The 24,657-nt window shown below is 47.2% G+C and overlaps 13 protein-coding genes across 13 annotated transcripts; 5 read left to right on the top strand and 8 right to left on the bottom strand.

Annotated features, from left to right (window-relative positions):
• Positions 1-467: 467 nt before the first annotated feature.
• BKA55DRAFT_689231 (carbon-nitrogen hydrolase) lies at positions 468-1,592 on the top strand (the record flags this gene model as incomplete). Its single annotated transcript, XM_046199326.1, has 4 exons — positions 468-643; positions 692-1,007; positions 1,071-1,194; positions 1,240-1,592. The coding sequence occupies 4 exons, from the start codon at positions 468-470 to the stop codon at positions 1,590-1,592; spliced, it is 969 nt and encodes a 322-aa protein (XP_046049977.1).
• Positions 1,593-2,098: 506 nt separating this feature from the next.
• Positions 2,099-3,241, top strand: BKA55DRAFT_726707 (Alpha/Beta hydrolase protein; the record flags this gene model as incomplete). The annotated part of the gene is made up of 2 exons (XM_046201141.1): positions 2,099-2,121; positions 2,254-3,241. The coding sequence occupies 2 exons, from the start codon at positions 2,099-2,101 to the stop codon at positions 3,161-3,163; spliced, it is 933 nt and encodes a 310-aa protein (XP_046049976.1). The 3' UTR covers positions 3,164-3,241.
• A 338-nt stretch (positions 3,242-3,579) lies between these two features.
• On the bottom strand, positions 3,580-4,723 carry BKA55DRAFT_593395 (uncharacterized protein; the record flags this gene model as incomplete). The annotated part of the gene is made up of 2 exons (XM_046195544.1): positions 3,580-4,526; positions 4,558-4,723. The coding sequence occupies 2 exons, from the start codon at positions 4,721-4,723 to the stop codon at positions 3,580-3,582; spliced, it is 1,113 nt and encodes a 370-aa protein (XP_046049975.1).
• Positions 4,724-5,255: 532 nt separating this feature from the next.
• Positions 5,256-7,023, top strand: BKA55DRAFT_509984 (uncharacterized protein; the record flags this gene model as incomplete). Its single annotated transcript, XM_046187559.1, has 2 exons — positions 5,256-5,345; positions 5,425-7,023. 2 exons carry the CDS (start codon positions 5,256-5,258, stop codon positions 7,021-7,023), a joined length of 1,689 nt encoding a protein of 562 aa, XP_046049974.1.
• Positions 7,024-7,341: 318 nt separating this feature from the next.
• BKA55DRAFT_538590 (uncharacterized protein) lies at positions 7,342-7,686 on the bottom strand (the record flags this gene model as incomplete). Its single annotated transcript, XM_046190048.1, has 1 exon — positions 7,342-7,686. The coding sequence occupies one exon, from the start codon at positions 7,684-7,686 to the stop codon at positions 7,342-7,344; it is 345 nt and encodes a 114-aa protein (XP_046049973.1).
• Positions 7,687-8,998: 1,312 nt separating this feature from the next.
• Positions 8,999-10,864, bottom strand: BKA55DRAFT_344094 (general substrate transporter). The gene is made up of 2 exons (XM_046185765.1): positions 10,433-10,864; positions 8,999-10,376 (listed from the first exon to the last, which is right to left on the bottom strand). Exons 1-2 carry the CDS (start codon positions 10,711-10,713, stop codon positions 9,011-9,013), a joined length of 1,647 nt encoding a protein of 548 aa, XP_046049972.1. The 5' UTR covers positions 10,714-10,864; the 3' UTR covers positions 8,999-9,010.
• A 1,410-nt stretch (positions 10,865-12,274) lies between these two features.
• BKA55DRAFT_344089 (Alpha/Beta hydrolase protein) lies at positions 12,275-13,404 on the bottom strand. Its single transcript, XM_046185764.1, has one exon. The coding sequence runs from the start codon at positions 13,142-13,144 to the stop codon at positions 12,362-12,364; it is 783 nt and encodes a 260-aa protein (XP_046049971.1). The 5' UTR covers positions 13,145-13,404; the 3' UTR covers positions 12,275-12,361.
• A 390-nt stretch (positions 13,405-13,794) lies between these two features.
• Positions 13,795-15,102, bottom strand: BKA55DRAFT_509890 (Alpha/Beta hydrolase protein; the record flags this gene model as incomplete). Its single annotated transcript, XM_046187552.1, has 1 exon — positions 13,795-15,102. The coding sequence occupies one exon, from the start codon at positions 15,100-15,102 to the stop codon at positions 13,795-13,797; it is 1,308 nt and encodes a 435-aa protein (XP_046049970.1).
• A 366-nt stretch (positions 15,103-15,468) lies between these two features.
• On the top strand, positions 15,469-17,361 carry BKA55DRAFT_566141 (uncharacterized protein). Its single transcript, XM_046192596.1, has one exon. The coding sequence runs from the start codon at positions 15,575-15,577 to the stop codon at positions 17,285-17,287; it is 1,713 nt and encodes a 570-aa protein (XP_046049969.1). The 5' UTR covers positions 15,469-15,574; the 3' UTR covers positions 17,288-17,361.
• Positions 17,362-18,958: 1,597 nt separating this feature from the next.
• Positions 18,959-20,116, top strand: BKA55DRAFT_510455 (zinc transporter protein; the record flags this gene model as incomplete). The annotated part of the gene is made up of 1 exon (XM_046187602.1): positions 18,959-20,116. The coding sequence occupies one exon, from the start codon at positions 18,959-18,961 to the stop codon at positions 20,114-20,116; it is 1,158 nt and encodes a 385-aa protein (XP_046049968.1).
• Positions 20,117-20,268: 152 nt separating this feature from the next.
• On the bottom strand, positions 20,269-21,598 carry BKA55DRAFT_566137 (chaperonin 10-like protein). Its single transcript, XM_046192595.1, has 2 exons — positions 20,345-21,598; positions 20,269-20,291 (listed from the first exon to the last, which is right to left on the bottom strand). The coding sequence occupies exon 1, from the start codon at positions 21,340-21,342 to the stop codon at positions 20,455-20,457; it is 888 nt and encodes a 295-aa protein (XP_046049967.1). The 5' UTR covers positions 21,343-21,598; the 3' UTR covers positions 20,269-20,291; positions 20,345-20,454.
• A 301-nt stretch (positions 21,599-21,899) lies between these two features.
• Positions 21,900-23,114, bottom strand: BKA55DRAFT_510425 (Alpha/Beta hydrolase protein; the record flags this gene model as incomplete). Its single annotated transcript, XM_046187599.1, has 2 exons — positions 21,900-22,418; positions 22,470-23,114. 2 exons carry the CDS (start codon positions 23,112-23,114, stop codon positions 21,900-21,902), a joined length of 1,164 nt encoding a protein of 387 aa, XP_046049966.1.
• Positions 23,115-23,873: 759 nt separating this feature from the next.
• On the bottom strand, positions 23,874-24,298 carry BKA55DRAFT_538582 (uncharacterized protein; the record flags this gene model as incomplete). Its single annotated transcript, XM_046190047.1, has 2 exons — positions 23,874-23,960; positions 24,077-24,298. 2 exons carry the CDS (start codon positions 24,296-24,298, stop codon positions 23,874-23,876), a joined length of 309 nt encoding a protein of 102 aa, XP_046049965.1.
• Between the last annotated feature and the right edge of the window lie 359 nt (positions 24,299-24,657).

Raw genomic sequence — 24,657 nt, 5'->3', positions numbered from 1 at the left:
CAGTAATCATCAATTTGCGCTGAGGCGCAACAAGGTTTCTGGCGGCGCTGAAGTATTGATTCCACACATGTTCCATAAAAGATCATGGCGCGTATACGAGCTAGCCATCCTCAATGGCTTAGATTTAAGCTGATCTCAACTCTGCAACTGAGCTTCCAGGCTGTTAACGCTAATCCAGTAGAATTAAGTTAGTTGGTTATCTAGTGGTTTCCAAATCTCACGTCAGATCACTGAATGCATAATCTTGCCTTTTTTGGTGACGCAAGGAAAAACGAACCAATCAAAAAAGCTTGCTCGTATTCACAGTTATGAAGAAACCTTGTGACATATTGAGCCCGAAATGCAAGTAGCGATGGTAAATATGACAATTAACCTCAAGAATGGTACCGAGAACAGGTGAAAAGCATTTCTGTAATACCATTCAACTGTTATCAAAGCCGACCTTAGACTCAAGCATCATTCCCATCATGGCTTCCACGGCAAACATCACCAAAGCAGCTGTTGTTCAAACCGAACCAGTCTGGTTTGACTTAGCTGGCACTACTGCGAAGACATGCGATCTGATCAAAGAAGCTGCTTCGAAAGGAGCACAGATTATTGCTTTTCCTGAGCTTTGGCTACCAGGATATCCGACATGGATCTGGTGAGAATTGCATTCTTTGAGATAATCTTGGAACTGACTCTGGTTCAGGGCTCGTCCAATGGATCTTGAGATAGTTGTGAAATACACCAAGAACTCACTCAAAATAGACTCGAGCGAAATGCAAGACATCAGGTCTTGTGCAGCAGAGAATAATATCGTGGTTTGCCTCGGGTTTTCCGAGCTGAGCGGAAGCTCTCTCTACATTGCTCAATGCATAATTGACAGCGATGGTGAAGTCCTCATGACTAGACGTAAGCTTAAGCCCTTTCATATTGAGAGGACGATCTTTGGTGATGGGCATGGTCCATCGCTTGATAATGTCGCTCTGACATCTGTGGGGAAAGTTGGGCAACTATCTTGTGGAGTAGGTTGAGACCCTGTATTCAAACATTGTGTGTCACACAATGAGTGAACTGACCCCTTCTAGGAACATTTTAATCCGTTGATCAACTTCAATACTTTCTCCCAAGGAGAGCAGATCCATTGTGCGGCATGGCCTTGTGTGCCTGTTCACTCAGGTGGCCCTGAACCATTCTCCATGTCGGATGAAGGTATGATTATTCCCATCCTTTGAGACCCATCTAATCTACGTACAGCGGTAGCAGCCATATCTCGTGTCTACTCTATCCAAGCCCAGTGCTATACGCTACACTCTACAACTGTCATCTCGCAACCATCCATTGAGATGATGGGTACAAAGCAAGCTCCAGTTTTCAATCTTGCTGGTGGAGGCAACGCGAGGATATTTGCACCGGACGGTCGACAATTGACAAGAGACTTGCCGGCAACAGAAGAAGGTATGGTAATAACAGACCTGGATTTGGATCAGGTGACTATGCATAAAGCAATTCTTGACACTTGTGGACATAATGGGAGACCAGAGCTGTTGTGGCTGGGTCGAGATAATCAGGCAAAGCCGAGTGTTCGAACTGAGAGGGGCTCCCCATAAACATGTATCATGGTTTGCAAACCTCTGCTTGTACCATTAGTTCATGGATTGTAGCCCTAAATCTCGTGGAATGAGACTAGATGCCTTGTGAGCGGTGTCAAGATATTGTAATTGTCTGAGCTCAAGAATAGGCCATGGGGGCGTCCAATGGATTGCATCAGTTTTCTTCTGCGTCAGTCATTTTACTCATTGTAATTTCATGATATGTTTTCATCTCTAGGCGAAACAGTGGTATCACTTTCCCTGTCTGCCCACTAAGTGATATTATTTTGCTAGTTGCGTGATGACAAGGAACAATCTTTGAGTGGAGTAGGATTTGGAATCAAAACTCAATCTGAAATGCGCAATATGTCTCACGTAAGACTTATTCTCAACCACCTTCGTCAACGAAAACACGAATTGTGGAATACTGCTTTTACGAAGTTCACTTATACGAGGAATGCCTTCTCATTGGTGGTTCAGTAACGTCATTTTCTTCAAAAAGCCCATTCTCACCGCGTATCATCATGCAGTCAACCATCTCTCCCAAGTTTGAGAACAGCATGATCATTTATCGCTTCTTTACTTTGGCTACTTTCATATCCCAGGCTCTGAGTCTCCAGCCACCTCACCATTCACTTGGCAAAGAGCACTCTCTCGGATACCTAAGCCCTCGTACTAGGTATCTACCTCGACTTGAGCCACTGTCTTATGTCAACACAACCAGACTTCAAGTGGCATATTATGAAGACGGTCCTTCAGATGGGCAGGTCGTCCTCCTTCTCCACGGGTGGCCCTACGATATTCATAGCTACACCGAAGTCGCCCCAGCTCTTGTGAAGAGGGGATACCGTGTAATCGTCCCATATCTTCGCGGGAACGGACCTACCACCTTTCTGCACACAGATACCTTCCGCTCTGGCCAGCAAGCAGCTTTAGGCTACGACATTATGGAGTTGCTAGATGCTCTAAGCATTAAAAAGGCCATCTTCGCTGGTTACGACTGGGGCGGACGCGGTGCTTGCGTTGCTGCAGCTCTGTGGCCCAAACGTTGTGCCGGCCTGGTGTCAGTCAACAGCTATTTAATCCAAGACCTATCAAAAGCCTGGGTCCCTCTTGATGCCAAGATCGAAGCAGGCTTTTGGTACTTTTACTACTTTCTTACTCCTCGTGGACAAGCTGCTTTGGCGGAACACCCGAAAGACATAGCCCGAGTTGTTTGGAATAAGAACTCCCCCGAGTGGAACTACACTGAAGCAGATCTCGATCGTGCCGCTGAGACTTTTGTCAATCCGGACTATGTCAGTATTGTTACTCATGTCTACAGGCATCGCCTGCTGTATGCTCCAGGTGATCCAGATTACAGCGATATTGAGAAAGAGCTTCTTAAACAGCCTGTTATCTCAGTCCCGACTGTGACATTGGATGGTCTAGCAGATGGTAATTTTCCGCCGACGAATGGCTCATCTTCAGCCAAGTACTTCAGTGGTCCACGTGTGCACCATCAGGTTCCAGGTTCGGGGCATAATCTTCCGCAGGAGAAGCCTGAAGCGTTTGTCAATGCTGTTCTTGAGGTTTCATCGCTGAAATAGTTTGTAGATGGGCTAATGTCAGCACTTGCACATAATAGCAACTCCAGCTGTGTCTCTTGTACTTCTACTATGATTAACTGGTCGAGACCATAGCTAGCTAGATGAATCTTCAATTGTACTTGATTTCAACTTGAGCCCCATGAAGGGGATAGGCGATTCATCAAAGTGAAATGTGAAAATTCACATGAGATACCATAGTACACATATGCCTGTAGCTCTCATTACGCAGCCTATCGTGTTGAATATCCTTTATGCAGTTACCCAAATCATAAGACTGCTGGTTGAACAGCTCGCAGTCTCCCTATCTAATGCTCCAGTGCCTCTCTTGCTTTGTTCTTGGCCTAGGTCTACCGCCAAGTTCAAGCTATACTACAGGACCCATATCAAATTCTTCCAGGTGTCGCGGTGTACCGACATTAATCCATCCAACCATAGTCATTGTCCATACTCGACAGGTCCTGAGGCATATCTCCGTAATATCCCTCATCAAAGCTGGCAACTTTATTGACAGCGGCAAGCAGATCTGAGTGAATAAACACAACAGAATCCCACTGTAGATTTTCATGAGCGATTTGTATACTTGTCATTGTGAAGAACGGTCTCACGTCTCCGGCAATTTGTAGACTTGTGTAAGAAAATATGTCAGAGCTCTCACTGGTCGAAATGTGCGAGATGCCCCCTGTAGAGCGAAGAACTTCCATCGCACTGCCAAGAAGTGTGTCTGCAGCATCGAAGTCACCTTGAAGTACCTCATACATGACTAGCAGTGGGGTCATGAGAACTACCCATCGAGGTGTGATCCTATTTGAGTTCTGCATGCGCTTGCCAAAGCTGTTGAGTGCAACGTTGTAGAGCTGAAGAGATTGATGCCTGTGGTGATTGGCGGTCTCTGTTTGTATACCAGGTTGACTTAAGATAAAGCCACTATAAAAGAATGATCCGAGCGCCAGGACGGCGTCCTGTACACACTCGTCTTGTAGAGTCTCTTGAAGGACGATTCTGGAGTAAAGCTCGCTGTAGCTAAAGACTGCATTGCCCAAATTTGCATGTTGATTAAAGTGCTCAAGGTAGATGGGACCGTGGGTCGACGCAAGTAGAGCACTTGGCAAAGTAAGTTCATGCCCGGTGCATGGTTCTGAGTGATCTAATGCGGGACTTGGGGTCAGGTCCAGGCTTGTTGCGGGTGTTCCGGGGGACGTGGACACGTTGCCAATCGCTGGACTCTCGGTACCGCTTGACAAATCACTTGAGTCGCTCGCTTCTCCGGCCGTATCGCTGGTGTAACCGTCGCAGTCAAATTTTCCTTTAGCACATCGGACACATATCGGTCTCGCCTCTAGAGTTGCATTCGTCAGCTGGAAACCTGCTAGAAGATCACGTATCAAATGCCATACCGTCACACTTTACTCTTCGGATTTTACAGGTCCCACAACCTGATCGAGATTTGGGTTTTCCAGCACGCTGCCAACGACGTACCGCCTTCTTGACCTTAGGGGGCAGTATCCTTGATGGGGGCTTGGGGCTGGAATCTTCATTATAAAGGGGGATGATTGGTCTCATTCTGGAGTAGATACACAAGCCACCTAAGCTTCCTCAGCCTGAAGAATCCTCATAATAAAAGAGGGTATACTACCTTTCACCATTTCAGAGCTCGAGAATTTTATACAGGATGCAGTTCTGTAACCCTCTTCAGAGGCCAAACCCCAATTGAGAATAGTGCATATTCCCCCATTGCCGATTCGCTAGTTGGTAAAAGTGATTGGCTGCACAAGCCCTGTCGATCCACGCTGATGGCGGAGCTATTGGGGAAGCTAGACTGTAAGTAGTAATCGTATTTATTGACCAATCATCTACTACAGAGGTGTGGAATACAATGTAGGAGTGGAGTGCTTTGTCATACACATTTACCTGTATCTGACTGTTGGCTCCCGGTAGGGCTGACCTTGGCTGGTTCTAACCTTGTCACACTCGTTTTCTCATGACCAAACAATCACAAGCCTGAGAAATATATCCGAGCCAATCTTTTCCTCCCCCTCTTGTCCTTCCATCCCCTAATTAAGTCCATCGCTGAGGCACAGCTGTCGGCCGAACCATGATTCCCGCTCATGCACTCGTAAACACTATCCAATTGGGCAAACCGAAGCGTTCTGGTGCACCCAAAAGTCGCAGTGGCTGTAACTCAGTAAGCCACCTCTGCCCTTGCATTCGGGAAACTAATACTTTGGTATTGGGGTATCTAAGTACTGAGCTGACATCATCAGTGTAAACGAATGCACTTGAGATGCGATGAGGCGAAACCAACATGCATTCGATGCCAAAGGTCCCAACGGCTCTGCCAATACGGAGAGGCCGAACGAAAATCAATTCAAGCTCTCACACAAACAAAAGTTCTCTTACCAAAGCAAGGGCCCAGGAGTCATGAAGAGCCTAGGAGTCATGAAGAGCCTTTAGGTCCACCTCTTCTGATTCAACCTCGATCTTCCAGTCTAGAACCCCATGAAGTGCCCTACTTTGATCTCTTTCGTTATCAAATGGCCCATGACTTTGGTTACACCCCTTGCACCCTGTTTTGGAACAAAGTCATACCCCGAGAGGCTATGAACGATGACTGTGTACGATTCTCTGTCCTTAGTGTCGGCGCGCTCATGCAATCCCTTTATCGTCTTGGTCCAAGGCCATATACTGGTCTTAAGCCTTTCTCAGACCTTTCCAGAGCATCTAGCGACCCCACGTATCGCATCGCTCTGCATTACCACTCAAAAGCGATCTCTGCCCTGCAAGCACGAATCAAGTCCAACTTCGCCACTGTTTCCCGACGCAATACTCTTATCAACATGTTCATTCTTTTTCTCTTCGAGCTGATGCACGGGAACACAAAAACAGCTGATCGGATGCTTACAAGTAGTGTTGAACTTCTACGACAGAAGAAAGATCAATTGGCAGAAGAGGTCAGTGCTGGGTTTGAACCACAGCCAGAACCTGTCTACACAGCAATCTCCAACGACGAGGGATTAGATCAGGCTGAACGGATTCTTCCCCGTTTGCAGGTCTTCTTTAGCTTGAACTCTTGCTTTTTTCCTTTGCAGAGAGACTGCTGGTCGCGCTTCTCTGCCCAAGCAATACCCTGCACGGTCCCTTCAGCACAAACAGACTTCAACCAGTTTGCCGCTATGTGGAACAGCTTCATCACTCGAGCTGTAATCTTCGTGGTCAAGACTTTGCAGGATCGTTCATACTGCAATTCATTCCACAGAGCGTCTTTGATGGCACGTCGAGACATATTCCTCAAGCAACTTCGACAATGGGAGATGGTCATTATCGAGAGACTCAATATTGAAACAGATGCGGTTGCTAAGAATACAACCAAGGCATTTCACGTTGGACAAAAGGTTGTTTACATCTTGTTGAACTGTTGTCTTGATCCTATGGAGACAGAGTACGATAAGTACGACAACGTCTTTGCCGACATTATGGAAATGATGCACTCTGTCGGGAGCACTTCGAGCCCATCAACACGAATTGAGACAGTCTTGGACATCTACGTGCTTCCTGTCCTCAACTTTGTGTCACAAAAGTGCAGGAACCAGGCGATCCGATTGGACTCTCTGGACCTGTTCGAAAGAATGACATCCACCATGGGCGGTTGGGAGACCAGAGCCAGTTTATTAGCGCGCCGACGTCTTATGACGATTGAGGAAGATGGTCGAGATGAGAACGGTGTTATTCCTGCGGGCTCTAGATACATATGGACTGATATATCCTGGGATAAAGATCAGTCTTATCTAGATGTCTACTTTCATGAGGCTGGGTACAGAACTCTTTGCAACAAAGTGGTGGAGGTCAAGATTTATTTAGAATAGCAGGAAGCATTTGTCGGTAGATAGCCCGGTATATGGTAAGACCTTGAACTCTACAAGAGTGAAGTAGCTTCTCGATATACTTGTCCACGATTACTAGTAGCCCCTTACTTATAACCAGTATACACATCACTTTTCCAAACGAGATAGAGGTAGCCACCGCCTCGCCCAGCATTAATGTCGCTGGTCATCCCATGCCAGCCCGCAGGAAGTGCACCTTGAGGGATAGTCTGACGCCAGAGGGCAAAATCAGTAATGAATCTATCGCAAAAAAAGTATTAGTACCTTTCAATCATTTTGGATGGGGGATTTTCATCGGTGTTACCGAGTGGCAGTCATGTTACGGGTCCAATCAAGGAAGCGGTAGTCGCCACTAGCACCCTTTGCGAGATCATCCGTTCGGGCTGCCTCGCCATGTCCAATGTAGATGAAAATGATATCCATCATCATGTCCGGCTTATCAGCTTTGATCGTCCTGAGCCAGACGTTACTTGATCCAGGAGTCAGTGAGTGTTTCTGGGTATTAGAAGCTTGCTCAAGCATGAAGCATATATCCTTACCTTCCTCCGAAGCCTTGGCCGACGTTGGCACTGCCGCCATTGATCTCGGTGATGGTGCCCTCAGGCTGGTTGCTTTCATGTTCGACCTGACAACAAAGAAAAACATGTTAGATCTCTATCCGTGCTTTCGTTTACAGAGGGGTAAATACTTACACCGATTCAAGAGGCAAAGTCGCTGTAGTTGGAAGAAGGCATTGTTACTTGTAATGCTTGAAGAATGGTCGATATGTAGAAATAGAGCTGTGACTCTGTGAGAGATGAACTTGACAGTTGTTGATGGCACGAGATGGATTTATTCAACTTGACACAGGTCCAAGGCTCTCTTTATATACCTGAATGAGGTCTGCCAATTTCCAATGTTGAGAAGACGTGTTCATTCTCTGCGACAGGTCAAATGTAGCTGCACCGATTATCGCTACAAAGAGAGGCGGTAAAGCCTGCAGTTTACTCCCAATTGAGTATCACTGGAGCATTCAGATTAGCCACCCGTGGCAGCTAAACCAAGTTCAAAGGAAGACAGTTATGTGGCGAAATCCATAGACTGGTTAGCGTTATTTCTTCGGCTGTAGGCGAAACCTGGAGAGTCAAAGCGCTGTGATATCGGCAGCCACCTTCACTAAACCATATGCACCAACCTACATTCTGCCAGTAAAAGGTCAATACAGCTAGATCATGACCTTCTAACCCTCTGTTGTATGTTTGGGGCTTTTTATTCAGCTCTCCATGTCCCAGTCTAGACCTTTACCATCTCTCAATCGTCAGGAGGGCTGTGTATGCAGGTTTTCTATAGCGATAGTTCGTCTAATCAGCTTGGCCAATGTCTGTGTAATAAAAAGTCAGAAACATGACAGAGACGTTAGGGGTGCCCTCGGTCACTACGCTATAATCAGGAGTTTGATCAGTAGAGTTGTCAATAATTCCAGTGTCACCACTTTTCTAATTGGAGCATTTGCAATTTTGGGCGTCTCCTTATCTCCTCACAATATCAATGCACGGCGCTGAATACGGAATTGAGGCTTGCCACTCGCAGTAACAGAAGAAATGCAGTCCTTGTGGAGTAACTAGCTTGTGAATAGCTTCATGCTTGTCTCACTCCAATCCAATCAGGCCTGAGCGTTAGCGATCTAAGTAATAGTGAAAATGATTATCTAATCTTCAGACATATTGATAAGCGATAATGATGTCGCGCTAGACCCAATGTGGCTGATAAGGATCTGAAGCTGGGGTTGAATCGAGCTCTTGGTAAACATTACCAGAAAACGATTAAACTACCAATCCATGGAGACTAAACGAGCGATTATAGAAGAGGACAGAGTAGAGGTAAGTATTGTCACTTTGAACAGTATGCATTGTGAGATAGATTATCATGCAAAAACCAAATCGCTTTCCTTCATATCAAATTCGTAAGATCCCAACTCCAATACAGTACATCATACAACCTCTCTGGACTTGTTTTCAACATAAACAACCTGGCCCTGGGTATTCATAGCAACGCTCTCCTTCTCATTATACACGGCATCCTGCTGCTCAGCATCGCGGTTGCCGAACAACCCAATCTTGTACCAGGGAAGGTCAAAGAGTCTATCCATGCTCTCAAGAGAACGACCAGCAGTCTCAGGGACCGAGACAACAACCCAAATACCACCAACAACCAGGATAGCAGCGTAGGTCCAGAAAGTACCATTGGGGTTGATTCCACCCTCGGATGTTGGCAGAAGCATATTGGGAGTGGCTCGGCTGCTACCATACTGGCAGAGGAAATGCAAGGTCATAGCGAAAGAAGTACCGAAGGCTCGGACACGGAGGGGGAACAACTCGGCAGTGAGAATGTAGGACATGGTGTTCCAACCAAGAGCCCAACCAATGCCTGAGATGTAGATCATAGCCATAGCGCCACGAGCAGCAGCGGAAGAGCTGTGAGGCTCAGGCACAGCAGTGAGGAATGAGCCAACATAGATCATAGCAAGAGCCTGCAGGGCAATGCCTCCGATAAGAGCACGCTTTCGACCGATAACATCGACAAGGAAGAGAGCGCAGGTAATGGCTGAAATAAGCTTGACGATTCCGAAAAGGGCAGTGACAAGCAGACCAGTCTCAGAACCCTTGATACCGAGAAGAGCGAAGAGATCGGGGGCGTAGAGAGTGATGGAGCCGGCACCGGACCACTGAGCAAGAACTTGAACCATGCTAGCGAGGTACAGACGGTAAAGGTTGCTGCTGTTGAGGAAAAGCTCTTTGCATGTACCGAGGAATGAGCTGTTGACACTCTCAAGCTCGTGCTCGTGGGCCAGCTGAATGGCAGCGATTTCGCGTGTAATGTAATCGGACTCGGGATCTTGTTGTCGAAGGCGGGCCATAACAGCAGTAGCCTTTTCGGTCTGACCCTTCTTGATGAGGAAACGGGGAGATTCGTCGACGAAGAAGCTAAGAATCAGAATCAAGCCAGCAAACATGATGTGAAGGCTGGTAGGAACGAGCCAGCGAGCGTGGGTGTTGTCGCCCATGTGAAGAGAGCAGCCGTAGTTTGCAAAGTAGGCCAAGACGATGCCCAGGTAGACAAAGCCAGAAAAGACACAAGTGCAGAGGCCACGAACAGCTGTTGGGGCGATTTCGGCGAGATAGACGGGACCAACAACTGCTGTTTGACCAACACCGAGACCTGCGATGAAACGACCGGCGTAGACAGCGCCGAGACTGCCGCCGTTAGCCATGAAGATGACGATTCCGACGATCCAAACAATGCAGAGCTGTCGAGTAGCCCAAATACGTCCGATTCTATCGCAGATGAGGAAAGCACTAGAGTTCAAGAGTCAGCGGGTACAGTGGCAGATTGCATAATGACTGGTACTTACATCAATGCGCCTCCAACACAACCAATCTGAACCATGGCGGAAACATTGGCCTTGATGTTGGCCTGTTCGACAGTCGAGTAATCCTCAAAGTGGATGTATTTTCGGAAGTCCTTTGACTTGAAAGCACCCGAGATAAGACCCTCATCAATACCGCGGGCCGCACCCATAAGGCCGAAAGCAAAGACAGCAAACCATAGTCGCCAGTTAAAGACGCCCTTTGGCTCACCGACATCGCCCAGCTTGAAGATGTTGACGGGCTTCTTGACAACGCCTCCAGCCATTGTGACGTGTTGTTATCTGGAAGAGGGGAAGAGATTGAATTGGGCTCAAGAGACTTTGTCTGGGTGGTCTTGACTCTTTAAGCTTTTGCTGGTCTGGACTGGACTAGTGATTGGGGAAGCTTGGGGTCGAAGGGGGACCCTGATCTTATAGGAGATTGAATTGAGGTGTCACTAACTCCGTGCCCATGGGGTAAATCTTGATTCGGGTGATTTACCCCGTGGAGATTGAGATGAGAAACGGTTCGGGTTTGTCATTGCTCGTTTGATGGAGTTGACGATGACAGTTGATGGAGACTGGATGCGATGATTTTGTTCCCGCGGGTAGAATTCGCCGAAAAAAAAAGAAATGGGTCGGGTTTCCCGTTTATTGAGTATGGTACCCGTGCGAGCGCGGAGAAGATTGAGATGGTGGCGAGTCAATGGTTGAAGGGAACAGTCTCGTTCCCGAGAAGGCTTCCAGAACACTACCGTTATAGTGATACAACACACGAAAGCGTCAAGTCCTTTGAGCTTTGAACTCTGAATCTAGACTCGTCGAACTGCACCTGCACCTCATTTGATCCCATGAGTTGAGATGAGATCACCCAAGCCCCCGTGTGCTACAAGGCATCTCCGCATTAACAGATTAAGCTTCATCGGTGAGCCCCGCAACCTCCAACTCTTCTGGTCCTAGCCCCTTGGATCTTTGCCAAGACGGGACTTAGATCGATGCCAAGGCCCATTTTTCTCGGCACGAACGGCACATAAGAAGCCATGATGCCCCGGCCTCGTCCTCCCCTTCATCGTCACTCATTTGCCTGCGCTCCTTCGCTATCGACTCACGAATCCACCTCTGGTCTGATGCTGCTCACTCCCGCGGGTATGATCCCTGAAATTGAATGGTCCCGCGGATAGAATTCGTCGATTTCTAATGAAGAGACTTCCCGCGGTTGGGGAAGAATTCGCTCACCACGAGGACACCAGCTGAACTATCGAGTTTTTATTATCTCTCCCGCGCTCGGGAACTCTTTCTTTTTGAACTCTCCGAATCTCCAGAGAATTTGCGATGAAAATGACGAAAAATTGCATATGACCAGATATTTCAATCCATAGTCATGAGAGAAAAGGACGAACCGCGAAATTCTGTCATTGACATTTCGCGTCGCATAACATCCGTAGGTTCGCTCATTGAGATGTGCTCATTCTGGCACGGCCTTGGATCGTTCCCGTGCGGCTGAAAAATCTCGCTCAGTCATTTCCCGTGGTAAGATGAGGCTCTGATTAATGACGGCCGGGAATGGCCAAACTGGCTACCCTAAGGGACGACATTTCAGTCTTACTTAATTGTTGGCCACGTAAATTCCAAATTGCTGAACGAAATATCATCAGAAAAACGAGAGATAATTATTATAGCTCATTTCTCTCTTTTTCATTTAGAAATGCCATTATATGCTGTAAATGTGAATCTGATGCTTTTACGCAAAATATCTTCTAAATCCAAATTCTAATACATGACCACGATGTCGGGCGTATAATGACAATAAATCGCCCAAATTGTCACAGATTGACGGGACTGAAGACACAAGCTTGAGACGTAAATAACATGTCTATTGCCATTTTCCATATTTGCAATGCCAAGATAATAATCAGTTCTCCGCTCCCTTCACTTCTAAGGTTGAAAGTCTCGGATCAGACTCTCAACTACCTGGGCAACCTCGCCAGGCCGAGAAATCTGTGGACTATGCCCAGACCCCTCTAACACACGAGTGATCCAAGCTTCACTCCCTCCGCTTGCAGCAATCATGCTTTCCTGGTCTGAAAAAGGAATAACAGCATCCTCTGTTGCCTTGATATACGCCAAGCGACCTTTGTATGCCCCCTCCTGCCATGCTTGAGGAGGAACAATGCCCATATTTGCAGCCATACTCTGCGGTTGCAACTGTGACAGTGCCCATTCTGCGTGATCTTTCGAAACATCGGGTCGGTAGAGGAGACTACCAGGGTCTTTGGCAACAAAGAGCCCTGGAGAAGGGGTATCCCAATCGACGTAAGGAAGACCGCCTAGGCTGCGGATAACAGCGCCTTGATCCATGCCTCCAGGGAAGATGTACCCGCAGAGATTGATGAACCCCAAAACTCCACCTGTTAGATCGTTCCTGGCTCGCTCGGTGAGAGACAGTCCGGTAATAGCCCCGCAACCAATCGGTCCGCCGTAGGAGTGAGCCAGCACGACGACTTGTTTGCCTTCCGCTAAAAGTGGTTCCAAGACACTTCGCACGTGCGCTGCATCGTCTGCTTGTGTCTTACCCGGTGCACCGGATACTGAAGGCAGATCCAGGGTCTGAGTGGTATAGCCGAGGGATTCCAGCTCAGGGACCTGGTACTTCCAAGCCCAGGAGCCATGCCAAGCGCCGTGGACGAGAAGGATGACGGGCTTTTGAGTGGATGGCATATTGCTACAAAGTTGGAGAAGACTTGTATGGAACAAAATCTTCAATTATTGGGTTAATTGAGGTATTAAAAGTGCTGATTGCTGTAGGATGCGAGCGCGAATAACCATTTGGTATCCATAGGACTATAATCTTACGGATTACGTCACAGCCAAAGACCCTCGAGCCTGGCAACCTTAGATGCACTAAGTCAGAATAAGGAAGCTAGACCCTTGATCGTCCAGATGAAAAGCGCAAAGAATAAGGAAATGCAATTTTGGTCAATGATTGGTTGACCCCCGCATCAAGCCGCGCCTTGCCAGGATCCTTATTAAAGTTTCGGCATTAATTTAGTGAACGGTCTAGTAACTTGAGCCTCATCGACCAGGATAAACGTCAACAGAGCTGGTTTTTCATTTTCTTGGTTCAACAGCTATGGACATACAGAAACGATAAAGTAAAGTGATAGAGTTAAAAAGTTTGGCCTTTATTTACTGGTAGAGATGAGCAACCCATTGTAACTACTCGGGATACCTGTTTTTCTAACACAATGTGTCTAACACGGCCCGTGCTGACTAAACAAGCACTAGGTCAGGGGGCTTGCTCCCCGCACAGCTGGCTGTGCAGATAGCTAATCCCCTGAGTAAGTGCCCAACATGTGTCTTTTTAGCGCCTAAACCTTATTCAAGATCTTGTCCAACCACGCAAAAATCACGCGACCAAATTCCTGAGGAGCTCCAGTCTGACAATGATATCCAGCAGTGCCATTAAACATGTGAAGTTCAGCACGATCTCCCAGAGCTTCTGCAACTGGCTTAGACTGTCCAGACTGAAGTGTTTCAAATTCTCCGTCGGCAATCCAAACTGGCATCTGGATACGGTCTGTGATCCCGCCTCGCAGATTATAGCTCTTGGCCATCTGGAAGAATTCGTAAGGGGACTTGGTCTTGAAGCACCAGAGACCTTGAAGGATGCCCCATTTGGTGGTGGTGGGGATATCTGGATCGTCTTGAATTTTGCTCATGGCGTTGTCGAATGCTTCTTTATCACCTGACTCGAGAAGCTCGCGGAGCTCTGGGGTTAGATGAGCGGCATTTCCCCTATATGCGTCCCAGATACCACCATTCAGCATGAGAGCTGTCAGTCGAGGTTCAAATGCGGCGGCACGAGCGGCGAGATAGCCCCCAAAAGAGTGACCATACAGAACAAGTTTCTTGGGATCAACCAAGGCAGATTTCTCAGAGAGCAGATAGTCGACGACGGGAGTAACAACTCGTTCCCAGTCTGGAATGAAACCAACACCTTGCTCTCGGCGAACAGTTGGCTGTCCTGGACCTTCGAAAGAGAAAATGTTGTATCCGCGAGCAAGGGCTGGAGCGACAATAGTTGAGTAGAGATCCTCTTGGGCAGCGTCAAAGCCCTGCGTGAGTATGAGAGTAGGGAGTCGCTTTGTCTGGTTGTTCTTATTAGGCTGAGAATACCAAATTCCAGAGACATTGAAATCACCAGCAGGAATCTCAACTCTCTCAGCTGGAACAGGCAAAGCAGCAATGGCTTTATCAAAAGCAGCACGCTGCTCATCCCAATACTCATTGATGCGAGGATCATCCCAATCAGCGCGATTATAAACATCAGCTCGGCGGAAATAGTTTGACACAGAGAACCAAGTAGCCCTGGCATTAACAGGATCGTATGCGATCTTCGGATCAAGAGCTTGAGACTTGGTGTAGTTTGCAAGATCGAACCATGCTTTGGTGTAGCTTTCAAAATTGCCTGGGACGATCTTTTTGGCGGCGCTCAGAACGGGATTGACGTCTGCACCGTCGTTGGCCATTTGGCCAAGACCGGTGAGGATATCGAAGTTGAAACTGTCATCTTCGCTGAGGAAGAGAATGGGGCTCCCTTTGTCTTTGGCGCTCACGGTTCCTGTATTAAGAACCGCGAGTAAGGTGCAAAGAGAAGAGAAAGAAGGCGTTTTCATGATTGCAATGATTGAAGTCTTGGTTATTGAGAAGTTGATGATTGATGTGATGAACTTGCAACTTATGAGGATGGTCCTTGGCCTTTATATCTGTTTTTTATCAGCTTGCCGGTAGCTTCCATCTTGGCAATTGAATCCATTCTTGAGATCGTCCGAAGGATTATTTCTGAACCCATGATGAGCAAAGTCTCGATAGAGGAATATGAAGCGATGAATGGTGACGGAAATAATGTGGATTTCGTCAGCAATATCCACTATCTGCCGCTCTCGCAATGTCTAGCCCTGTTAAGTAATGATCGTCAGACACAGCCGCCAGGACGACGTATGAGGCTCTCGCGTATGCTCATGTCAGCATTCCCTCAAATACGACAACATCAAGCATAAGAACCATGCTTTCACTGTAATCATCATCACCTCCTGCAAACATCGCAAAACTCTACTCTGTTCAGCTCGTTCGATACCCCACCACGTCATGGTCAATCGAGGCGCCTCGCGAGGATGTGTCACATGCAGACAACGCCGCGTCAAGTGCGATGAGAGAAAACCTTGGTGCAAGGCCTGTCTTCGTCTTGGCATTGAATGCACGGGCTATGAGAAGCGTGGGCTGAAGTTCAAGGATGAAACAACTCGATATGGAGCGAATTCAAACGCTGTAACGCGCGTCAGCAAGCGGGCGAAACAATCGTCACTTGAGAGGACGATCGTCCGAATGCCATCTGATCATCCGCAGGATGTTGCGGTTCCTTTCTTTCTGACATATGTTACCGATGTTGGTCGAAGTCTGGAATCGACAAGGGGCTTCTTGGAGTTTGTCCGTCCTGCTCTAGCTTCTGAACGACATGATTCAGCTTTGAACACTGCGGTGACAGCTACGTCGATCAAAATCTGGTCCATGATCGGCAAGCTTCCTTCTTCGAGCCCTCTTCCTTATCAGCTACTGGTGAAGGCCTTGAAGCGGCTTCACCAAGCGACCGAGGAGCATGTGGAGAGAGGTCGCGATGAAACAGTGTTAGCGGCTCTTGTCCTCCAGATGCACGATACCTTGTCAGCTGTATCAGGACAAGCCAGAGCTCATGGAGCGCATCGTGAGGGAGCTTTGGTTTTGTTATTACAGCGCGAAAACTGTTTTAAGAACTCCAAGTATTATGCTCACCTTGTTGGCAACCTTCTCCACTCTAGGGTATCTGTTTTTGTAAGAAACAGAACACGACTACCGACAACAGATCTTGAATGGATTGAGACTCAGGTTGCTCCAATCTTACCGAGTAATCCGAGTTCTTCTCTGGATATGATCGGGGTGTCCATTGCAGACCTCCAACATTCTTTCCGTGATTTGTCACTGGCAACAGAACTCCCTGCTCAGCATGCAAAGCTGCTGAAACAAGTCAACAATTTGGACATTCAGCTACAGGTTTGGAAACAGAACATACCCCATAGCTGGTATCCACAACCAATGCACAGCGGTATCGACCTTGAGTTATCTGTTCAGTCATATCGTGGCGCTTGCGAAATTTACCCAAGCATACAAGTTGCGAATATCTGGAATGCCTGGCGTATTTACCGCCTTATCCTCGAGGATATCAAATATCAACTTGCCGAGCCCTCTGCCCTATCTGCGGTCCAGCATTTTGATATTGAGAACGCCATCTCGGACTGCACAATGCTCTGGACTTCCAATGAACGCGAAGTCCAAGATCTTGTCGACTCCATATGCTTCAGCATCCCATTCTATCTAGGCAACTGCAATTACCCTGCCGATATACTTTCAATGAGAAGCTCTGATATCATATACCCAAGTTTTCATGATCTACCTCCCGATGATGAAGCATATCTGAGATTCAAAGCAAGCGATCAATACGTCTCGAAACTTGATCACTCGCGACATGTCACACTTCACGGCCAGGTCCATGCGATAAGTGTCTTATCCTACGTTATCGATATATCCATGAGTAGTCGTCAGAACCGACCAAGCCTTCTGAGAGAGGAGCAAAAGGAATGGATAGCAAGTCAGTTTATTCGGTCCATTTACTCGATGAGACCCATCTTCGGCGGTCTATCGGAAAGAAGGGCACATCAAGGGACCAAGGACCTCAAACATGGCCTGGAAGCGATGGATACAGTTTCAATAGCTAGGACATTGGCAATGAAGGTCAAAAAGGAGCTTTGGACTGTTAGCATTCTGTAATAGATCATAAATATCGGGAAAGCAATGCTTATCTTCCCATGAAAGCAGTTGCTTCAAGTAACCTCACAATAAATGCAATCTTAGTGTTTGTCTATGTCCATGACGGTATCGCGACGAACTACCATGTGCGCCGGCTCGATTACCTTGGTAAATGTCACCAGCCCACCGAAAAGAAGGCATCGGCCTTATCAGCGGTGAGAATCCTACGACGGAAGTCTTGCTTTGCAGCGGACATCTCATTGCACTCAGTACTCGTTGGTTTCGGAAGATCAAATTCGCTAGTGCATATTTCATGATCTTTTCATCGTGTTTTGAATAAACTTACCGCCCTGTTCTTGAGCTGAGTCTTGACATCGTGTAGGAAGCATAGAGGTTCTGTAGTGCATGCTGTCGTAGTATGTTCGGGTACAGAGAACTAAATCAGCCTACTATTCCTGAACTGAAACAAGTAACTCTTGTCATACCCTCCTCCGAGGTTGAGACGAAAAACCACTTTGGGGTGGCTACAACAGTCATGGTTATTGGATCTGGAGAGACCGGCGACGTAGCCTATAGCGATGTCAACTCACCAACAAAGCAAGTTTTGATATGTCATAAAGATGGGTTTCAGTTTGCACACAAGGCACTCAAATCTCTATCAAGTTAAGCTTTGTTGTCGGTGATTGTGATGCGGAGAGATCTTGGCCCAGTCCTGCGTCTAATACTTGATCAAACGCCGGACGCTCATGAGCTTGACATTTTAATCGATGTCGGCCTTTCAGACCTATTTAACACGACCTACGTCCATACAGCTCTTCGAAGTAGTATAATACTCTGGGAGTGCTATTACTATTACATCAAGTCTCTGCTATGGGCTTGCGCGCGGACAGTACAGCACGAATGGACCAGTGGACAGGAGAAATCAGTCCAGCTCGTCGTCACGCATAAAAAAGCAAGTCATTACCAGAACGCTATCTCACATCATCTAACATTCTTAAAGTCTTCTTCAACAAGTCCATACTGAGGAGCTTCTTGTGTCTAATGAGTTTTGGCATACTATCACATGAAGACCAATACTATTCGGTAAGATTTAGTTCCTGGTAGTGATCTGTCGCTAAGCATTCAGGTCATTTTCTTGTTTTAATTTTGCCGATGACTATTTTCGGCCCACTCAGTCTCATGTTCTAGATCCTTCATTCCATAGTTGTTATGATATGATGTCTTTACTCAAATATGCTCATCTCACTCAGAAGTCAACAAGGTCATCGCATTTTACATCACTACTGCAAATAATCACTCAATTAAAAAATTTCAACCGTTATTCCCGTTAACGTGTAATCAATATGGCAATCCGTGCCGAGATCCGATTTGACAACCCAATACGGAGTCTAAGATAACTAAGCCATTCTTAGCTCATAACCATCAAGGTTCATGAGTATTTAAATCACGACAGTCCTGTCTACAAATTGCTCTATTCCTCCGAAAAACACGGCAAAACGGCAAGTGACCGGCAATATCGGCTGTCTAAGAAACGTTGATTCCTTGAAGAGCTTGCGCATTCGGAAAGTTTAATTGTTGAGCAAGATGAGCTATATATACTTCGATTCCCTTGGGCCCAATACCTGTTATTCATTGATTAAGCTTCCTTGAATCGCTTATCTTTATTTCTTGTACTTTCTTAAGATTCCGGCAATGTCAGGACCTACGAACTTTGACCCCGAGAGGGTCAACCTCACTGAGTTTCAGTCCGTCACTGACCAACGTCTCATCACCTGCTTTCTGACAACCGCTGGAAACCAATACGACGGCCCCATCGGCATCAGAATCGGCTCGATATTCGTGATTCTCGTCGTCTCAACAGCGGTCACTTTCTTCCCCGTCGTGGCAACACGAATCCCACGTCTGAGAATCCCGCTCTACGTCTACCTCTTTGCGCGATACTTCGGCTCAGGTGTCATCATCGCAACTGCTTTTGTTCATCTGCTTGACCCTGCCTATTCGGAGATTGGACCAGCGTCTTGTGTTGGTATGACTGGTGGTTGGTCTACTTACTCCTGGCCGCCTGCTATTGCTCTCTCCGCGGCTATGTTCACGTTTCTGTTTGACTTTCTTGCCGATTACTACGTTCAGTCTCGCTATGGGCTTCAGCACAATGATTCTGGGGTTGAGGATACTATTACTACTTCCGGTGCAGATGGACATCAGCATCATTCTGATGACAGTTCAAACTCGAATAGGCTCGTGATCAATGGTCAGCACGATACGGAGGCGGCAACGTCGGAGAAACAACGTGGTGGCTACGCGGACTTCAAGGAACTCCAACACCTTGATGGCGATTCTGAAGAAACCGAGCTTGCATTCAAGACCCAGATCGCAGCCTTCCTCATCCTCGAATTCGGTGTTCTGTTTCACAGCGTCTTCATCGGCCTCAACTTGGGAGTCGCAGATACCTCCGACTTCGACACCTTATTCCCTGTTCTTGTGTTCCATCAATCCTTCGAAGGCCTTGGCATTGGAGCCAGACTCAGTGCCATTCCTTTCCCAAACCGACTGCGTAGCATGCCATGGCTTCTGTGTCTCGCTTACGGCTTAACAACACCTATCGCCATTGCCATTGGTCTCGGTATTAGAAAGACGTATGACAACTCATCGTACACTGCGAACTTGGTTAATGGTGTTTTCGACTCTATTTCTGCTGGAATTCTCATTTATACAGGATTTGTGGAGATGATTGCCAGGGACTTTCTCTTCAACCGTGAGAGGACGAACGACAAGGTTCGGCTTGGGTTTATGATTGTCTGTCTCTTCCTTGGTGCCGGAATCATGGCTCTTGTAGGCAAGTGGGCTTAGTGTCTGGTCATCCATCGTTGGCTTGTTCGAGAAAAGTGAGAATTCAGAATATTTGTCCTATGTATTTGTCTTAGAATCTTTGTTTAATCCACCTCGATAATTACTTTTAGAGCACCATGCTTAGATGCTTCGCCAAATGTCTTGTATGCATTTTCCATATCGCTCAGCTTAAAATCTAAGTCGGAACCTGTCAGTAAGAATGTACCGGAGCTAAGCTGGCTAACTTACGATGCGTGATTAGCTGCGATGGCTGCAGCTTGCCAGACTGCACTAGTTTGAGCAGCATGGGTGTAGTGACGGTATCCACCAGCCTAGTAGTGATCGCTGATAGACGTGCATTAGTACCGTACCAAACAGTAGATCAGGGACCACTTACAGATATTCTTGATCCATAGGTCCTGAAGATGAAGATCCACCTTGGTACCATGGACACCAACGTTTGCCAACACTCCACCAACTGCGAGAAGCTTTTGGCAAAGTTCAAAAGTAGCAGGAATACCAACAGCCTCAATGACGGAGTCGCAGCCTTTGCCATCTGTCAATTTCATCACCTGGGAAACAGCATCTTCGCCGCTGACGACTGAATCAGTTGCGCCGAGCTTCTTAGCAACGTCCAGTCTTGCGTTGTCCGTATCAATGGCAATGACTTTAGAAGGCGAGTACATCTGCGCAGTGATAATAGCAGCCAAGCCGACCGGTCCAGCTCCAACAACGACTACAGTCCCTCCAGGTTGGACTTTACCGTTGAGGACACCACACTCAAGACCTGTTGGGAAGATGTCGCTCACCATCACCAAAGCAGCCTCATCTGCCCCATCAGGAATAGCGTGGAGACTCGAGTCTGCATGGGGAATGCGGACATATTCAGCTTGTGTTCCGTCAATTGTGTTGCCGAGAATCCAGCCACCAGAGGTACAGTGGCTATACATTCCCCTTCGGCAGTATTCACAGGTCGCGCAGCTCGAGATGCAAGAGATGAGAACTCTGTCGCCCTCTTTGAACCGTGCGACGGATGGACCTGCTGAATGGACGATGCCCACGCCCTCGTGGCCTAGAATTCTTCCTGGCTCACAGGTAGCGACATCGCCTTTTCGGATATGCAGATCGGTTCCGCAGATAGTGGTCTTGGTGACTTTGATGATTGCATCTGTTGGTGAAGAGATCTTGGGGACAGGACGATCCTGGAGAGTGACGGAGTTATTACCACCGTAGACGAGGGCCTTCATTTTCGATGTTTTTGTACAGAGATGTAGCAATGAATGTTAATTGACAGTCATTAGAAGAAACATGAGACTGCCATGGTAATATATAGGCGATATCGGTAGTGGTCTGACCTCCCAGGTGATGTCAGCATCAGGCAATTGAACGTGCGGGGTAGCGGCCGCAAAAGTCCGGGGTTACGGGCGGAAACTTGACCGCAAAACGCATCAACATCACAGACTGGCTTCAGTTTCACCAATTACGAACGACCACTAGAGTTTCAGTGCCTTATGGAAGTTACCGTAGTATTGCACTTCAGCCCAAGTGGTGTGTGTCTTGTGAGCTAGCAGACTCTAGCCAATCGGATGATTTATCCTGGAAGGTTCCGGCCACTAGATCACCTGTTGTATCGAATCACAGTTTCGTGATTTTCATGAGATATAATTAGCAGTAGATATATGCATATAGGATGCAAGCCGCGTTTCAGGGATCACATACGAAAATGTCGGCAGATGGAAATAATGCGACAACATGAACAGAGTCCATGCGCACGAAGTCAATTTGCTCAAGAAAACCGGGGTTTTCACCCGATCTTTCTTCTCCAATTCCGTATTTCCTCCACAAAGAGATCTGGTTGCTCCCAAGCCGCAAAATGGCCTCCTCTTTCCGTCTCATTCCAGTACACAATATTCTTATAGTACCGTTCACACCACTCTCTTGGTCCGTAACTATTATCACCGCCGAACCAACTTACACCAACCGGTATATCAACTGGCAATGCAGTCGTGGCAGAACCGCACTCCCAGTAGTACCGAGCTGATGATGCAGCAGAATTAGAGAGCCAGTATAACATTATTGTGTCGAGCATCTCATCTTTGCCAAACACGTCCTCTACATCGCCATCGTGATGAGACCAATCTCTGAACTTTTCATAAATCCAGGCTGCTTGCGCAACCGGGGAGTCCGCAAGGCCATAGCCGATGGTTTGTGGTTTTGTTGATTGCTGCAGGGAGTAACCGCGAAAGCCAGCGTCGCGTCGGCTATCGAAATACATGGCTCTATCCTCACCCTTCTTGTCTTGGATTGGAATCTTGACTTCTTTCTGGAGGACATTTAGCAGACATCTTATCAGGTTTTCTCAGATCAGAAATACCTTGGGGTCGAAGAAAATAGAATTGAAATGAACGCTCTTCAATCCCTTCGGTCTTTGCTGACCCAGACTCGCAACAACGAAAGCTCCCCAATCGCCGCCTTGAGCGACCCATCCGCTACCCGCATAGCCCAAACGGTGCATCAGCTCCGCCCATGCACGCGCAGTGCGTTGGTGATCCCATCCATTTTCTTTTGGCTTTCCAGAGAAGGCGTAGCCTGGAAGTGCGGGGATGACCAGATGAAATGCATCTTCAGCAGAACCGCCATGAGCTTCAGGATCAACGAGCTTGTCGATTATATGTCTGAACTCCAGGACTGAGCCAGGCCAGCCATGTGTAATTAGAAGCGGCAGAACATCCCTGTGCTTTGACCGAATATGCAAGAAGTAGATCTCCACTCCATCAATAGTCGTGGTGAACTGAGGATATGAATTGAGAAGCTTTTCGCATTTTCGCCAATCGTAATCCTTTTGCCAGTATTCACAGAGGTTTTGGATTGTGGCGAGAGGGACGCCCTGAGACCAGTCGCTTACAGTCTCTTTATCTGGCCAGCGGGTTAATCGGAGACGTGTTTGCAAATCATCCAGAGCAGACTGGGGGATTGCGAGCTTGAAACGGCGTACAGAACTGGATGTTTGCGATGCCATTGTCAGGATAGGTATGCGAGATGGTAGCTAAACCTTTAGGCAATTAGCCTTGCTCGCTCATTATGAAAAGATTATTGCTAAACTTATAATTGCTATCCCTTTGCGATATTTGACAAAATAAAAGTATGTCTCTGCGCGGGAGAGTTGTATCATAAATGGACGAAACACCACAGCGATATTGACGTCATTTTCCACTGTGATTTATAATCACCTCTTGGCCTCCTGCATTATGAGCTAGCTTAGCATGAAGTCTATAACATGCCTATCTTGCTACTATAATCGAGCGTTGTCAACGACTGGTAGAAATTAGCTATGATTGGCTGAATGATCGTCCTGAGATTGTAGATCTAGCTTATGACTAGAGTAGTGTTCATTCATAGTTCTCATATCTGTCTTCTTGTCTGATTCTCGGCAAGGGCAATGACACAGGAATGATAGGGCCGTTAACTGGACTAGGAGCATCAATGAGGGCCTGGGATTACTTGTACCAACTGGTAAGATACTTGTGTTTGAAGGCGAGTGTATCTTCTCTGATAACAGCTGAAAAGCTACCAAGCCTAACAAACACCACCATGCCTCATCCACAGACTCTTGAATGTGAGTACCAATTTACTCTTTCCACTGCACTTGGAAATCACTGAATTCGACATTCAAAGGACCCTTCGCAGTCTTGTCCGGCCTCGCTGCCAAGGCGCATACATCCAGAGCCCAATCGTCCTGCTCCTCACAAAGAATCCAGCAGATCTCTCTCAGAGGCAATCATTCCTTCACATTTCCTTCATCGTCCAGAATGAGCTGATGAACCCAAACATTCCCACCTTCTTTGGCGACTTGCATGGTAATGCCCTTTCCTTCAGCAGTCGTTACCGGGTAGAGGCTCATATCAGCAAACCTATCACATGCGACAGTGCTCAAGTGAGGTTTTCCAGCGTAGAGCTCAATACCCGATTTGATCCACTTACAAACTCGCATTGCAAATAGTTACCCGTAAAGCTCAGGTCAACTTTACTGGCAGCGAGGATTTCATTGGTGAGATCAGCACTTGCTTCAAAAGCAAGAGACTCGGACTGGACAAGAGTATTGTCACAGTCCAGAAGGAGCGTTGTGATCTTCGTTGAGATCATGTTATCGATATTGACTGTATACGGAAATAGGTTACGAACCGTCTCAGGGCGGGATCCCATGGTGGCGGAATGTGTTCTTGGGTGAATTAGTCGAAAGACAGTGTTATTGTGTATGAACAGCTTGTAGGATCACAAGGAAAGAAGGCGTATAAATAATGGATTATGATATATCATGTTCTGACCTGCCTTTCCAATATCGTGACTCGAAGCTTTTACACAGCATATCTTGGCGTTGTTATCGTATTTCCTCTTTCCTCTTTTCACATAAGCGATGACGACGTGGGTCATCATGCAGGACTTGTCACTGACAGCACACCCTTCGGGTTTAGATACATGACCCCTGCGTCGACTCACATCAGCCTTACAGGTCAAGTCAGCCTATAGTAGTATCCATTATCCCGTATATCCGTTCCTAATGA

Source organism: Fusarium redolens (assembly GCF_020744475.1).
Source record: "Fusarium redolens strain MPI-CAGE-AT-0023 chromosome Unknown BKA55scaffold_7, whole genome shotgun sequence".
In the NCBI taxonomy this organism is placed as follows: Eukaryota; Fungi; Ascomycota; class Sordariomycetes; order Hypocreales; family Nectriaceae; genus Fusarium; species Fusarium redolens.
This window is presented reverse-complemented; position numbering and strand designations above follow the sequence as displayed.

Bases quoted from the DNA above. Each gene is read 5' to 3' on its own strand.
- BKA55DRAFT_566141 (XM_046192596.1), top strand. From the start codon at position 15,575: ATGGTCAATCGAGGCGCCTCGCGAGGATGTGTCACATGCAGACAACGC.
- BKA55DRAFT_566137 (XM_046192595.1), bottom strand. From the start codon at position 21,342: ATGAAGGCCCTCGTCTACGGTGGTAATAACTCCGTCACTCTCCAGGAT.
- BKA55DRAFT_344089 (XM_046185764.1), bottom strand. From the start codon at position 13,144: ATGCCATCCACTCAAAAGCCCGTCATCCTTCTCGTCCACGGCGCTTGG.
- BKA55DRAFT_344094 (XM_046185765.1), bottom strand. From the start codon at position 10,713: ATGGCTGGAGGCGTTGTCAAGAAGCCCGTCAACATCTTCAAGCTGGGC. The intron at 10,377-10,432 runs GTAAGTACCAGT...CTTGAACTCTAG, and splicing joins TGTGTTGGAGGCGCATTGAT to TGCTTTCCTCATCTGCGATA.